The sequence below is a fragment of the Aythya marila genome (genome assembly GCF_965140915.1).
Source record: "Aythya marila genome assembly, chromosome: 3".
Taxonomy (NCBI): Eukaryota; Metazoa; Chordata; class Aves; order Anseriformes; family Anatidae; genus Aythya; species Aythya marila.
In genome coordinates this window covers 59,635,024-59,651,898 of record NC_139044.1, presented here as the reverse complement: position 1 = coordinate 59,651,898, position 16,875 = coordinate 59,635,024, and the positions used below count along the sequence as shown (strand labels likewise).

The 16,875-nt window shown below is 35.8% G+C and overlaps 1 protein-coding gene across 1 annotated transcript in view; it reads left to right on the top strand.

Moving 5' to 3' along the window:
* The window catches only part of ME1 (malic enzyme 1), a 174,100-nt gene that overhangs the window by 49,335 nt on the left and 107,890 nt on the right, over positions 1–16,875 (top strand). Inside the window, exon 3 of the mRNA XM_082755588.1 lies at positions 5,627–5,776. Within this exon, the coding sequence (XP_082611714.1) occupies positions 5,627–5,776 (150 nt within the window). The remainder of the gene's footprint in view (positions 1–5,626; positions 5,777–16,875) is intronic.

The following is a 16,875-nucleotide window of genomic DNA, read 5'->3' as shown; positions in this document are numbered from 1 at the left end:
TCGCTCGTAGTTCAGGTCACAGGAAAAAATTGCTTGTCCTCAAATCATCACAGACTGAAAGTCACAAATCTAACAATGTGGAATTCAAGAGGAGATTAGCAGTATATGCAAATCTTAATTCTGTTTTCCAGCCCAAAATTTTGTGTATTTAAATGGCTCTTTGCCAAAATGCAAAAATTCTGTGGGAAAAAGAAAAAAAAAAAAAAAAAATCACTTTTAAATGCTAGATAAATGGACATTTAAATACTGTGCCATTTGAAGCACAGTAAAACACAATATACTAAACTTTTGATTGCAGTGGGATTCATCAGAAAAAAAAAAAAAGGCATCTCCCATGATTGTAGGAATACTTTGCTGAAAGCTTGCTTTATAACGCTAAAACAGGAAAGAAAAATCTGTTTGACTTGGGGTAGGAGAGGGAAGATGTATTTTCTAAAAACTACACTTAATCCACATACATTGTACACCAACAATACACAAGTTTATTTAAATACAAGTATATTTAGAAATAAATAAAAGTATTTAAGTCTTTAGAGAAGCCATTTGCTTCAAAGATTTTTTCCAAATTTATCTTTATAAGCTTAATGCCTGTATATAATTAATTAAACAATAATTCAATATCATTATTTCCCACCTTTGAGTCTTTTGCAGTTTCTCTTTCTGAAGTAAGTACTTGGGTAAGGAAGATGCTTCTTTCCTGGCCCTGTCACCAGAGAAGCACAAACCTTACAAGGTTACATCCATGTGAACTGAGGATTACATTGTAGCTTGCCTTTTTTTTTTTTTTTTTTATTATGAAGCCATTTTTTAGTGTAAAACCTCTTTTTTTTTGGTATAAAGGGTATATTGTACTCTGTGACTTTGAAATACAAATTTATTGTCTTTAATAGGATTTTAGCAAAATGCTTCAGCTGAGAAAACTAATAAGTCTTACTGTTCATAAAAATAACGTCAGAGTATTAAATGCCAGGCTTTTTTTTCCCTCGTTAATGTGATCACTAGTCAAAATACTTTAATAAAGACTTCAGTAATTAACATTAAAAAAAAAAAAAAAAGTTGTCTTATTCTATAGCACATGTTAGTGGCATTTTCTCAACCGTGATTTTTGATCGAGGTATTTGTGTCTTCCCACTATAGCCTGAAGAAGCAGTGTGGCCACATTTATACTGGTAGATAAACGGGGTTGGGGGCTGCTTGATGCCGCATAAATACTTGAAATTCCATTTAAACACGAGAAGAATCACCGTTTTTTCACTGTAAGGGTGGCCAAATGTGCGAACAGTGAGATTGTGGAGTCTCTATCCTTGGAGACCATCAGAACCCAAGTGGACGCAGCCCAGGACAAGCTGCTCTCACTGGCACTGCTTGGACCACTGTTTGGCAGTCTCCAGAGGTGCTTTGTTGCCTCAGCCATTCATTTTATAACACAGATCCGTAGCACTTAAGTAATAAGCATTTGAGGGTGATTTTGGATCAATATATATTTGTGTAAATTTAATCAAGTTGGCCCTAAAGCACTTCAAATTGTCAATCCAGAAGTCACCCCAAAATGAAATTGTTTCTTTAAGATATATTTGTATTGTTTGTGAAAGAAATATTTTATTATTTATATTGTTTTGTTGTTTTCTCCATTTTTTAAGCAAAATAAAATCAGTTGTGTGTTACATGTGTAGGTGTACATTTAAGACAACTGATTGACAGATGTGGTAACATCTGCATGCAGGAGACACTTCCTTTAAAGATTATTAACTGTGACATCTTGGGCTCCTTTTCAGAGCTAGAATGCTTGTGTGAATTGAGTGTGAAAAACTTGTGCATGCAAAATGTGATTTGCAGCTGTGTTTATAAGTCAAGTGTCTGAAAAAATTTATGGGAGTGTGTCAGTAGACACCCTGCTCTACTAACATGTGCACTACATGTGTATGAGCTCAGAGTCATTTTTTGAATTAAAAAAAATACCGTCCTTCAAGGCTGTATGTGAACTCTGGTCTCCTGTACTCACACTCGTGTTGAAATATTTTAAAGGGGGAAAGGAATGTGATCCTGCTCCTGTTACTGCTTGAATCCTCTCACTGATGGAGACTGTCAGAGGACGTTGACTGTTTTAACTGGAAATTGAATGAAAATCTCAGCGTTCCCTAGTCAGGAAGGTGCTCAAGGACAATCTTGTGTAAGAGCATGCACCTGCTGCCTTCTAGAAAGAAATATTCTCATTCTAGAAAGAAATATTCCTTTCAACAAGCATCTAGTCTTCCTTCCCATAAGAGCAGTGACTGAAAAGAGAGAAGGGGAAGCTGTTGTTCTCCTGCTAGAACTGGGATTTGGTAGTGGGTGCATATCAGTGTGTTATATGTCCCAAAGATTAAGTATGAGCATTTGGAAACAGCATAGATGAGGCTACCAAGTACCTTAGAAGGGTATCTATCATCTGATGAGATATTGGTGCTGGGTAGGACAGCAGTGTACACCAGCAGGATTGTAGCTTTCCCTGGCATTGATTGTAAAGGGGATGTGTGCAAGTTCGTAAAGCAGAGCTTATAGTACCATGGCATTGCATATATTGGCATGGCTGAAACTTCTTTACTGACTTGCAGTGTGGAATTGCTGTGCTCTGAAATACCACAAGTTCATACATAAAATGAATGTGAAACAGCAGCAAATATATTGCCTGGTATGCTTGGCAAAAAGGACGCCAATAACAGAAAATAATTCTGTTCCTCTAACTTAATTTGGAAAAGCTGCAACGAATTCTGCAAGTAATTTGATTATTTTTCCCCCGTATGTTCCTAATTGTCTTTAGTTTTTCTCTGTATTGACTCTGAAGTCTTTTCCCCTCAAACAGATGCCTCTTCTATCCGAGTTTTTCTTTCTCCAAACAGTTACATTGGTAAAATGTTTTACTGACAGGTGAACATCTGAGAGGTGCCATGAGATCATTTTTTCCTGAGAATACTCTGTTACTTTCTTTTTTTTTCTTTAAAAAAGAAAGTTACTTTCTTTTTTTTTTTTTTGCTCTTTCAAATCTTTCTCTATAGACACTGAATATTCAAAGTAATGGATGTGCCTTATACAAGCTATACAAGTTTTACAAGCTGTTATTAAAAATAATAGCATTTCTTTCATTTCCTCTCATGTCTTGCAAGACAAGAGCAAACAAATGCTGGTTGTTTTTGTTTTTACCATTCCATTTTGCCATGTAAAATGCAGGCCAGGAGGGCAAGTGTAGGGAGAATTACCCTAAGAAATTATTTGTAATTTTCCAGTAGTTATATTGGTTTTCTTTTTGGATAACATTTGTTTTTTATCCTGCTGCTGCTACTGTAATTAATCTAATAGCAGTCTAACATTAAAAGTTCTTAGGTGAGGAAAGGCAAGGGGGCAAAGTGACATACTGAGATTTGAATGCCTGGCAGTCCCTACTGTCTTACTCGCCAATTCTTGGTTTTCCTCTTCTGAACATTTTCTCTGAAATCTTCATTCAAGACTCCTAGTCTGAGAACAGATAATATTTTTCTCCCTTTTTATAGCACAAATTATTGTTCTCAGTGTTTTATTGCTTGTTTTCACTGCTTTCAATTAAATGTGGGCTTTAGTAGAAGATTCCACGAAATGCTGCATTTTAAATGTATCTTTTTAAAAACACAATGCTGAAAACTACTTCATGGTTTTAATTCTGTAGATTACTTGGATGCTGCTACAGGATGCATAGTTGTTGTCTAATGCCTTATAACCAACACCACATTGGGGTCAAGGGATCTTTCTTCTCAAGAAGGAATTTTTCAGAAAGCTGATAGTCCTAAGAAAGGCTTGAATGAGTTGGAGAAGTATTTTATACCTGCCATTAAAAATTAGCCTTTTGATCAGAATTACTATTCTCTATAAATATTTGTCATCTTATATTAATATGTCTTATGCTGATTTGGAAATGGCCAAATATTTAATATTTTAAAATATGTTGACAGTTATTATACCATTGTTATCTTCACAAATCTTTTACTATATCCTGAGTCTAAACATGCCATGACAAATATCAATATGAAAATAAAAATCCAATTTAATGCTTAAAGACAGTAAAACCAAAATGGAGAGTTTTAGCAAATAGGTTTTTGAGTTGAAGCCCTCGAAGAAGCTTTTTTTAACTTTTAGTTTCTTCTCTCAAAGATTTCTGTACAATTTAAAGTTGCACTTGCAAATCAGGATTGCTCTGAGTAACAAGAAAGGATAATGAAAAGGTATTTTAAAGTTTTAAATAGCTGCTTCTCATTTTAAGTAGAAGTAGTAAAAAGGAGAGAAAATATATTGGCAACTGCTTCAAAACCTAATCACCTGGTTTGCCTGAGTGCTTGCAGTCTCTGGTATAGAGCGGTCCTGAATATGCTTGATAGTCTCTAAAACCACTTTTGAGATCCTCTAGAAACAAAATGAATGCCCTCAAATGTATTTACAATTATATGTGAAGAAGCTTGTGTTTCAAGGAAAATGCTGGGATAATCATTCTCAGTTGAAAGGTTTTAATAAAGAAAAATGCTCCAGGATAACAAGGGTATTGAAAGACACGCTGTGTCACGACAAAGCGCTAGGAAAATTAAAGGCTGTATGGAAATGTAATAATTCAAGGGAAAATTGCTCTATATGTATTTGCAGCTGAGAACTGCAAGTGCAGGGTACAATTTAACCTTGGAGAGCATTCAAAACTTACATGTGTAAGGGAAGGTGGCTCAGGATGTCTCACGATGCTGATATTTAGAGTATATGATCAACTCTTTGGTTTCAAAATCTTTATCTGTGTAGGGGCTAAGGTACCCTTAAAGGCACCCTGAGTAATCCAGGGGAGGGACACTGGTTTGCCTCACTCCTGCCACCTCGTTGCAGTCTCTGGTTGCCGAAGGGGCTGTGCAGCCATTTCATATGGGACTGGTTAAAGGCTTCTCTAGCTAAGCATGAACTTTTTTCACTCTCATTTTTCTGATGATTTTTTGCATTTATTTTTTTTTGAAAATAAATACAAAATTTCTTCAAATGCAATCCAGAATTGATTTCTGCTAGGTCATAAAACAATGCAAATTTCATTACAAGCATAAACATCAGCATTAAAAGACAGATGTGTCTGCTTTGTTTTTGAAAGCTTTGTCTTGCAGCATTCTGGTAAAATATTTATTTGAAGTATTCAGCTGGGTTTGGAAGAAATTTCTCTTAAAGCCAGTGTAGAAAAAGCTAAAATTTCTAGTTTGAATTTTTTGGGCAAGAGAGTAAGTTTGTTTAATTTTTATTTTAATGCCTATTTCATTTCAGGTGGAACTATTTACGTGTGGTTTAGGTTCTGGCAGACCAAGTATTCTCTTGCAGCATAATCTTTTATACCTATATCAGCTCAGGATCAGCTTCCTGAGTGTGTAGAGTATGTCAGCTTTGTGATGGATTCATCTTTTCTCTGTCTCAACCAGTTTATTATCCTTTATGTCTAAAACAGTTGCGCTATTAAGATAAGAAGGGATTTAAATACAGGAGGCCAAGAAAGAGGCTGTTGTAGAACAAGCATAGCTTTAATTTATTTTCTAAACACAATTTCTAAATTTACTTTATGTATTCACTTGATGCCTATCTAATTATATTTAATTCTCCACAGATACATTCTACTAATGAGTCTTCAGGATCGAAATGAAAAGCTCTTCTATAAAGTGCTGACTTCTGACATAGAAAGGTTCATGCCTATTGTTTATACTCCCACTGTGGGACTGGCTTGCCAGCAATATGGTTTAGCATTTCGGAGGCCAAGGTATGTAAGTTTATACTTCAAATAAAAGTAATTGTATCTTATTTTCTTCTTGGCGGATTTCTGCAGGGGGGTCCTAACATAGCTGAATGTAAGCCAAAACTGTAATAATTGAGATAAATCAAACTACACTGTCCGTCTACATTAAACAATAATTTGTATTACATTAAGAAGGTAAATGCTTGTTTTAATTATGTTAGAACAAGGGTATGTTTTTAATCTCATTCACTGAATTTGGCTTTCTTGGAATCCTAGCTGCATGTTACTACACCATAAAATAATAGGTCCTGAATCTTAAATTTGTTTTAGCATTATTAAAAGCATTGGCTTTTACATATATATTTGTATTATAGATGTTTTATGCACATATATGAATAGTATGATACAATAGGATGCATTATGTGTGTACCTAAAGACATCTTAGGAAAAATCAATAATAATTAAGGCACTTGTCTCACTGCTTAATAAGTTGTGCTTTCCTAGGCTATGGGAGAGCTTTTATTCTGTACACAGTATCTGTATTTGTAGAGTGACATGGAAGTAGTGTGAAAGAGGGGCAGATGTAACTTCTGTCTGCTTCTGTTTCATGCCTCTTGAACATCAGCCCACAGAGTTTGAGATTTATAGTGGTTGCTATTTGAGAATCTTGTGTATATGGGACAAAGCACTCAGACTTTAGGGCTCATAGAAGCTGGTAATCTCTGTAGTGAAGGCAATATTTTTGCTTCAATATGAAACAGTTCCTGAGGCTTGTGTGAACGATGCTGTGTCTTTGCTCCAAATGCAAAATGTAACAACACTTTGGAGTATTCTGTGCTATTTTCTGACAAAGGAAGAGATATATGAGCTGTATGTGCATAGCTCTGTTAACAGAAATAGGCTTCTTTACATTCAAAGCTTTGATCAAAATTAAGAGATTTGCAGTATTAAAGGGAACAAACGGCTGCTAACAATGTCTTCAGGAGGAGATATTTGAGGAACAAGTCTTATGGCTTCAAGGTTTTCTTGTTGTTAATGTAAAAATCATTTTGGCCTTGTGATTGAGTGAGTCAGGACCATCTGGCCAATTACAGAAAACAAAAAATCCTACTTCTGTAGACATAAAGAAGTTCAAAAAGACCTCAGGAATGCTTGCTTAAACCTGTTTAACAATCTGTGGCTTTTAGGTACCTCCCCTAGCAAGAGAAGTCATCTTCCTTTTTTCCCCTCAGTATTATCACCATGGTGATTTTATTGTCCTTCCAGGGAGTCCTAAACTTGTCTGTAAATTAAACTTTGCCTAAGCTGGTCTCATTGTTCCTTGTTTTGATATCTATTGCCATATAGGATGTTGCACAAGAAGTACCTCTGCTCATGCTGGATCAGAGAGACAAACATCGTACTCTGCACTTTCTTCCCAGATGCATGGAGCATCTTTGTAGAAAAAGTGAACAAGAAAAAACACAAAACAATTAGACAGTAGTTCTGCTGGGTGGCAGTCAGAACTGGTGAGGAACAGATTGCTACAGCAATTAAAACAGCCCATCAGCTCTTTAACTCCATTCTCTGGTAGGATACTAAGTACACTCAAGACACAGGAAAGAGTGATATGAGGGGTAGAGGTGGGGAGAGGAAATATTTCAACTTTTTTTGTTGTTGCTGTTATTTTTCCTTTGGTGGAATTTTTGTGTGCAGAGGACTTAGAGAGATGGTCTAAGTCTTTTAATACATTATGTATTAAAACTAAACTCCTAGACCATAGAATCATAGAATAACTAATGTTGAAATATCATCTGGTCCAACCATCACCCTACCACCAATGTCCCCTAAGCCATGTCCCTATGCACCAGGTCCTTGAACACCCCCAGGGACAGTGACCACTTCCCTGGGCAACCCCTTCCAATGCCTGACTGCTCTATCATGTCACTCTATCACTAATACATTTATGGATTTGAACAGTTGGAAACAAGTTATACTACAGACGTGCAGTTTGCACAAATATACTGGGAAACAAGAACTTCAGAGTTCTCCACTACGCAACTAAGCCATTCACTAGCCTACCATGTAATGAAAATTGAGTAGGACTGTAAAACCTCATGTTTTGTTTTTTTACGTATATATATACATAGATAATGTATGTCACAACAAGCTTTTTTTTTTTCCATTTAGTTTCAAATAGAATATAGAAAGCTTTCAAAAATGCTTCCAAAAGCATGGCATAATAGCAGTTGTACATGTATTGTGCAATCTTGGGAACAGCAAGCTAAATTCTCTCAACCCAGCAAATAAATGCAGTATAAAACTACCAGTGCATATAACATTGTGTTAAGTTTCTGTATTCCCCATGGATTTTCCTGTGTTCTGCTTAAAAAAATGCATTAAACTGTTGTAAGGGTAGTGAACTTCCATTCTGATACTGTATTTAGGCATTCTAAACAGTAACAATGACAATCTGATGAAAGAGAAAGGTACAAGTGCTATTTGAGCATCCTGATTGTATGTTCTTAAAAGTATGACTTTCTTTACCAACACTGGAATGAAGTCTGATATTTTTCTTTAAAAAAAGGGCTTATTTCCTTAGTGAAAATAAACAAATTCAGGACATACTAGACTACTTACATAACATTTCCTTTATCTTTTAGCCTTAAAAATATATGGGTTTATAGGACATTCCATTATTTGGTATTTGACACTTTTTTTCACTTCAGTTCAGCTGCTAATGAATGCATTATGTTTAAAATAATATTAAGTAATGTTTTAAGTGACATATCTTTTGGTATTCAGTTTTATTCTTGAGCTACTGAAATCAGTCTTGGCTGTATTCTGCTGTCTGCAGCTTCCTCAACTACATGTCAGCTTTATATTCATGACTGACTGGCTTTGGAGACGTGTAAGATATTTATAAAAGTCTTGTTTTATTTCTAGTCCTGCTAGATTGCCTCATCACTTTCAAATAAGTTTTTTAATGACTCACTTAAGTAAAGATGTCTGAAAAAACATCTAGTCTTCTTCTGCCGCATAAGAATCTCTTTTTTTTTTTTTATTATTATTTTTTTAAGAAGAAAGATCATCAGCCAAGTTGGTTGTTTACTGTACTGAAAATTTCCAATAGCTGGTGTCTTGGTGTCATGGTGTCTTATGCTTGGTCTCTCATTTTCCCCAACCACATAGCTTATTCCAGTGTTCATGAGAGGTCTCAGAAGGAAGGTCTATAAAGAGTGTCCCCTTTGACAGATTCTTCACTACTTAGGAAATACCTGTACTTTGTCATCTTCCACTGCATTCTGCTACAGAAATCATTTTTTTTCCTAAGGAAAACCTTTTGTAAATTATTCTAAAACCAACTGTGCAAAGCAGTCAACTTCATTTGTTTTGAAACTATATTCTAGATTGACTCATATAGTATTAAGCATTATATACTGGCATCCCTCGTAAACAGCACCCTCTGTGAGCTGAACTTGCAAAGAAGAAAAAAAAAACATTTCAGCATGCAAAATTAAGAGTACAAAAACACAGTTCAGTCCATTTTAGACATTCTTATAACAACGAAAGTTGAAATGCAATGTCTCATTATGCAGTTTACATCTGAAAGGTTTTTTAATATTCAGTCAGATCTGTGTATGTTGTGAAGCGAATTTAAACTCTCTGGTTTATAGTTATATATTCAGACAAGGACTTAATGAAAATTAATGTGAAGTTAAAAGATACGTGTCTAGTGAGGTCATTAAATGAGTTCATCATCTGCACCTCCTGTTCATGTTTTTAGAAGACTGTAAAGGCTCATATGATGTACTTAGAGTTATAGAAGGACACTGTGGCTAACAAGAGATGTTTTTCATCCTGAATCAGTATTTTGCAATTATAGAATAAACATTCTTGGCCGATCAGCTGATATGTGATTAAGCAACATTTCTCAAGAGAACCAGCTGCAAAATAACTTGACTCTCTGGTTTAAAACTCATCTGGGTAATTGACATTTGTTTGTAACATTAAAACTCAACTCAGGATTGCATTACTCACTGTGAATATTCAGCTTAAAATCCATCAGTTTTAATGAATAAGAGTCTTACATTCTAGAAATAGATAATACAGGTCTGATAGCAGATGTGGTAGCTGATCTGTAACAACTAATTGAGGAGGATGAGGGAACAAAGAGGCTCCTATAGAGGTAGATCAGAGAAGGAATTCAGACTTCTGTAAGGATTCCTCTCACTCTACTTCTGGACTGTCTGTAGGCATATCCAGGGATTTAAAAAATGTACAGATAAAAGTTTTAGAGGCTTATGATGGGAATGTAGTGGAGTTCTGGCTTTATTGCAGCAATCACGCTACCATTAAGAACATTATCTCAGAATCCCTATGAGATATCTTTCTGGTGAAGAGTTTCTACATATCACTTTATTAAAAAAAAAAAAAAAAAAGTTAAAAAAAAAAATCTTTAATTGCAGAAAGCTTGCACATACACATGAAAACTTTTGATGACTTAACAAGAAACAATCTATTCCTATAAATGGATTTCTAAAATATAACAGTTCTTTCAGTTGCTTTATTCATCCAAAAAGTGTAAATATGGGAAAGTTCAATGGAAATTTTCTCTAAGAATCCAAAATCAACTTTTTACGTCATATAGAGAACACCCAGAAGTTTCAGGTTCTTGTGTAAATTCAGCTTTCAGAGAGGGGAGGAAAAATTGACAAGTATAGCTATGCTGAAAACTTTGGATGTCGGTAAAATGTTAGGTGTCTGTTTATGTATTTCCATTCCTAGAAGGAAAACCTATTTCAAAGAGAATATGGAAAGAGCAAGCCCTAGTAACTATTGCAGCCACACAGGCATGTCAGAGCTCCTCTGAAATAACTTACTGATGCAGTCACTTGCTGTCAGTCTGACTGGGAACCATCTTAAAAGTAGCTAAGTTGAAATTGATGCTCAATATTGAAGATTCAGATGAAGTCACATAAGAGGCAAAGCATGTCAGCCTTAGTTTTTAATTTTTTTTTAAATGTTTTTCCCTTATTTTTTTCTTACATATAGAATTGGATCTTCCCCAGCTTCTAGATACTTGTCAGTAAAGTCTTCTCACAGAAGTTTTCTTCTCTAATAAATCATTTGACTTTGTCGTTTTTTCTCATTTTCCTTCATCACAAATGACTATAAAAAGCAAATCTAGAGTTCTCTTTTCTCCTGAAGTCCAAGCAGGATTGCATTTTGAATTGACTTTTAATAAGTGTTGTAAAGTTTTAGCTCTTTCAGTAATTTTTAAGAACTCTTAAAATGTTATTGGTGGTTGTTAGTGCCCATGTTTCAGAGGGCAATTTATCGTGCCAAATACTCAGTTTGTAAGTGCTGATATAGTACCAGATTGCCACCATACTGAAGTGTGTGACTGCGTCATCACATACAAACTTGAGAGGGGTTCCTCTCCTCGTATTTCTCAAAGGGATCACATCTATTTACATTTATTGCATGAGTTTACAGATGCAATGTATTGAATGCAAGGGCTGCAAGTGTGAGTTCTTTTATTGTTGACACGTTGTTTATCACGCATACCAAGACTGTCAGCTGCAAGATAGTGTAACTTTTTAATAAGGAAATGGAATTAGAGAAGAGAGAAATATTTGTCTCCTGTGACAGAACTTACAGAATTGCAGAACTTGGCAGCAGGATCTGCGGTCTGTTTGCCAGCACAAGGTTGATTCCTGCAGCGCATTTAATAATTTTTATCGTGGGTTTTAATGAGGTTTTCAGTGGAGACTGGATTTTTCTTTTTGTTAATTCCACTGGATGCCTTTGACATCCAAGTCTCTTCAGAAAACAGATTGAGCTTCCAGGAGGCCAGAGACTTGTCAAGTCCTTGTGGATCACGAGAGCCAGTAAAGTTCAGTTCCTGGTGCTGCTTCTTTGTGAATGCCTGTTTAATGCACAGATCTGTGGTATTTTCCTGATTGAGACCAGAAGATCTGGATTCATTTAACCTAACATCTTCACCAGTGTAACTGTCATATAGATTTATTTTTTTTAGAGAATCTAGTTTTTTCTCCAGGCAAAGCAGTTTTATTTTTTAGAGCCATTACTAATCTGATTATTACTGTGAATAGTTGTCTTAGTAGTATCCTCATTTAGTTAACTGATAATTTTATAGCATAAAGTCATATTAAACAGCCTATCCAGTGATTTCAAGTTCTATGACATTTAATGATACCCTGTGGTTCTACTCTTTGGCAGGGTTCTGGTGTGCTCCTTACCTTCCTCAAACTAAAATTTAGCATAGCGTGCTGTTGCTTTCTCAGCTTAAAAGTAAGGCTATTAGGTTCTCCTTGTGTGATATTTTGCCATACTCTGAAAAGCTGGAAAAAGAGAATTGGCACACCATGAGAATGTTGAATTCCTCTCTTCTCCTAGACAGTCTTCTAGAAACCAGTAATGCTGCAGTGGAAGATGTGAGAATCTTGCACAGATGTCAGTTGGCCTCATTTTGGTCTTAGAGTGCTCTGTAAATATTAAGTCAATTTCTAAGTCGAAGAAGCAGATGAATGAAAAAAGTCATACCTTGATTTTGAAAACATTAGGATATTCTTTAGGTTATATGTATGTAGTCATCCGATCTCTCTTCAGTTATGTTAAATTCATGGCTTTTGGTAATATGTTGACAGTAGGTTACGCCATTTGGTTACATTGTGATTTTTTTTCTTTTTATTAAACTTGCACCTTAAAATAGAAACATGAATTAGCTTATGATAAATTGAAAATATATAGTCCTGATCTAACATAATGAAATATAATGTCCTCCATGTGGTGCTGTCTTTTGTACGTACTTTGTGCTTGCACGCAGGTTTTACCTACAGCAATAAAGGAAGGATAGGATTTACTAAGTCATTCTGGAAGTCATACATTGAGGTAGTCTTTCATTTAATCTTTTAGAGTTGGAACATTACTTGTGTTAGCTTCTTCCTACTCTCACAAGCTGCATAGATGATTTCTTATGCAGGTAATCTAGGAATCCAGGTCGTAAAAGCTTTGTCCTAAAACACATCATGAGCATGGAATTTCTGGCTTTCAGTCCTAAGTTTGTACCTCTCAATGGTGTCTTGCTCTGTTTTTTCTGGAGGGAGTATATCTGTACAGTGTGGGGGAGGAAATGAGGCCATCCACACTCAAAACATGACTCTCCGAATATTTGGCAGCAATCACTGTTTGGTCATTTTCCTTCTCTTTGCACAGACTTCTGAGAAAACCTCAAGGCCCTTCTACAACATCCTTGGTGGTTTCTGTGCAAGAGTGCCAGAACTAACGTCCTGGCCATGCCCATCTGTTTCCCTGTCTCCTTCTATCATACCATCCTGGATATTTCCAGGGGATCCCTGTTCTCATTTGATTTGTGCTGTTATTTTTTACTTTTCCACCATCTCCTGTGTGAAATTAGAGTAGAACGTTCCTTCTCCTCCATAAATTTGGAGGACTCGAATCTATCTTTTCTAGGGTATCTGAACTCCGAGACAGTGTAAATTAAAACTTCTCTGGATTTTGGCATATGACAATCATCTTCCTTCCTATATGTCCTATTAGAAGATTCCTCTGAAACAAAGAATTTTTGTACTGATTTTCTTACTGACAGTTATTAATGCAGCGGTTGTTAGACCCTTCTCATCTGGGTTGTTAAAGCAGTCATTTTGTAAGTCTGCGTGCAGGAGAGTGGACAGAAAGTACATGATTGCAAGTTAAACGTCTTTACTCTGACTAGTCTTTTCTCTCTAGTGCCAATACCATATGAAAAGGCAGGCTATATTGTTTTCAACAAATGAGCCATAGACATATCAGTACCTTTTTTAAATAGTGATACTCTTTTGGCAGGTTATAGTTTCCTATTAATAATTAGGACTTGCACCAATATATTACCATGTTACTCTTCAATGTCTTCCTTTTTTCCTGAATTTTTAGAGAGATACTGACTTTGTGCCAGCCTTCTGGTTAAAAGCTTCCAGATTTCCCAGAGTAGTATGTTCCTTAATAAAATGTACTTTAAGGGCAGTAATTTTATTTAATTTTCACACCTCGACTTGGCCAAAGTCTTGTGAGCAACACTAAAGAATCAGGTAATACTGTAAGGGAGAAGTCTACTTACTGGCTCTGTCCTACTCTGTTCAAAAATATTTATCTACCACATTTTTCGCCTTGTGAAACAGCCTCTGTCAACCTGCCAGATTTATACAGCCCCCTGACTGTCAACATCACTTGGCCCTAAAGCAAACCTTTCAAGAGCCACTTGCTTCAATAAGAGAGACATAACTTTCCTTAGTTCAACACCTTTTCAAAGACAGACTATCAAACATTACCAAACACGTCAGTCGGACATCTCATGTAGGTTTTTGACATTGTTCTTTGGGATTGTGTAATTTATTTTTATTTTTTTAATTTTTTTTTTTCAGAATTGCCACCTCCCAAGCTTCCTTTTCTGTCCCTTCTTAGGGACCCTTTTTATAGATTTTTTCAGGAAGAAGTACAAAAGTAGTTGGAAGTTTAGTAATAATTGGTCATTAGATCATATGGTTATAAATATTTTCATAGTTATTTTTATTTTTTTAATTTTATAGTTATCATTTTAGTTATAAAAAAAAGTTAACCTAAGTATAGACTTTGACATTTAAGTGGTCTTAATCTATTCAAAAATACTGATTCAGTTCTAGTGCTGTTGATTTGTTTAGTTCACAAGGAAGACAGATGCATGATTCTGGGTCTGCTCTTTTTTGCTAAGTGTTCCTATAGTAGACACCTGTGCTAATGACTATTTAACATTTTTGTTGAACTTGCTGTTGCTGGGGAGTTACAGAGTTGTTTGAATTTTGGATGGCAGACCCGCTGTTTTTATAAAAGTGAGTACTCTGAAACCCTCTTGAACACATTGCAAGGAACTGCTTATCAGGGTACATTTATGTTTGGAAAATCACTTAAAGGACAACAATGTGCTAATTTTCTGTGGCTGTTTTTGGAGATCTGAAGTGCGTTTTCTCACCTGTCCATATGTGTTGTGTCTAAACTTGCAATTCATTGCTTGAGAAGTACTGAGAAAAAGGTATGTGCTTCTTTCTTCCTTTCTAGGACTACGTTGTAGAAGAGAAAGGGCATACTTCTAGCTATCAGTGGGATAAAAAAGAAATGGCGTTAGCTGCATGTGTTTACAAATAGGTATCATCACCAGTAGTTTAAGTATGTGTAAGCAACACGAGCATGTAGCAAAGAATTATTAGAGGTGGTTGATAAGCATTTAATGTTATTTTATATTGAGAGCTTTGCAGAGGTAGAGGAATCCCACTCTCTGCCTCAATGCAGAGAGCTTTATCCAAGTCCCCAGTAATTCCCATTGCTGTCTTGTTGCAGACTGAGGTGCCAGTAGTATTTCAGATGAGACAACACCAGTGACTCAGAAACATTACAATGCTTTTATTAGCTCATTCTGAATATATCCCAGCCCTTGTCCAGAGGATGTTTTCCTTCAGGATATGCTTACACTGGATTTTCTCCAGCTCTAGTTTTCTGTACATTTGCTGCACGTCCTTCAGCACCACCCAAATCCCCTGCTTACCTACTCAGCAGCTTCTCTGTTCAAAATGCTCTCATTACTCAGCAGTCCAGCATCGTCCCATTGTTGCATTTCTAATACAAGATACAGTAGGTTTAAAAAAGAAGTCCTGTATTTGATGAAGTGAAAAAGAGAAAGTTAAAAACCCCAACGAAATCTCTCTAACTTTGCCATAGCTTAGATATTCTAAAATCATAGTTTTCTGTCTCTGTCCAGAAGCTTTCTAAATAGTCAGGTCTTTAAATGGACTATTTAAAGTGAAGAGAAGTCATGAAGATTGTGAGCCTTCATGAGCTCAACAATGGAATTACTGTGTGTTTTAATGTATCTTGTGTTTCTCTATATTTACGATTATCAGTTCTGAGGATTTTTGCACACAGTTTTTGAGACAGCCATATGCCTGTGCTGTTAAGGAGCTTCTGGAAAAGGCAAGAGATGAAAGTTTTGAGGTAGAATTAAATTCTGTAATTTCTTGCATGGCGTTTCCATTCTTTTTGGCAAAGTTCTACAGCTTTATACAACTGTTTTCTTATGTGTGCTGTTCAGTAAAAAAGTGCCCCCGGTGTGCATTTTACGTAAGCTTAAAATAAACATTAAAAGTCCAGGTAATAATAACTTAACAAAATGTGTAGCAGAAGTGGCATTAATGTACTGTGATCTGCAGTTGAGTGGAAGAAGCTGGGTGAGGCTTCTGGCATCCCAACCACTGGGCTCACACTTCAGTGATGGCATTGCAAGTGAGTTCTGCTTCATATTCTTTTGCTAATGAGTATTAAGAGAGAAATCATACACAGGAAAATAATATATATATATATATATATATATATTTAGAGAGAAGCTGTAGGTGTATGAGAGACTGTTAGGAGCAAATAAACAAAACTGTAAGAATGCACATAAACCAAACAAATCAAGTAGCTCTTGTAAGAAAAGCAAGTGCTGGCTGAAATTGATCTGAAATAAGTATTTCTGACATAATGATGTTCAAAATCCATTTCTTATTTTTGCCTCTTTATTCCCAAAATAGCTATGTTTGACTTTAATTTCTGTTTAGTGTCTCGAGGGGAAAAAAAAAAAAAAAAAAAAAAAAGAAAAGGAGTTCTGGAGATGTCATAACTTTATGTAGGTGTACTCTAGAGTAAGACGGTTAACCATTATGTTGGGCTTTCTGGTGACAGAGTGTTAAATCTAGGGGACTGGCTTCCTATTGGCAAGATGAAGCTGCAGTGTGGCTTGCAGAGCCATAGCACCATGTTTCCACTTCCAGAAGTTCACCATTTTCTGTCAGCATTCTTATGTGAGAGGGCATTAATTATTTAGTTGGAGTTGTTTTTTAGATTTAACTTAAGCACATATGAGTGATTGGATTTGTTGCCCTGTATGTCAAGTGGCAAGTTCGTGCTGCCAGTCCAGGAAAGAATATGTCTTTGACTGTTTTCCTCAGCCATCTGGAACGAGTTCCTTCAACGTGACATGGAGATATTTGCTTCTGAAAATGATAACACAGAACACTGCTTTCTCTTTATTTGATCAATAGTTTATTCACAGA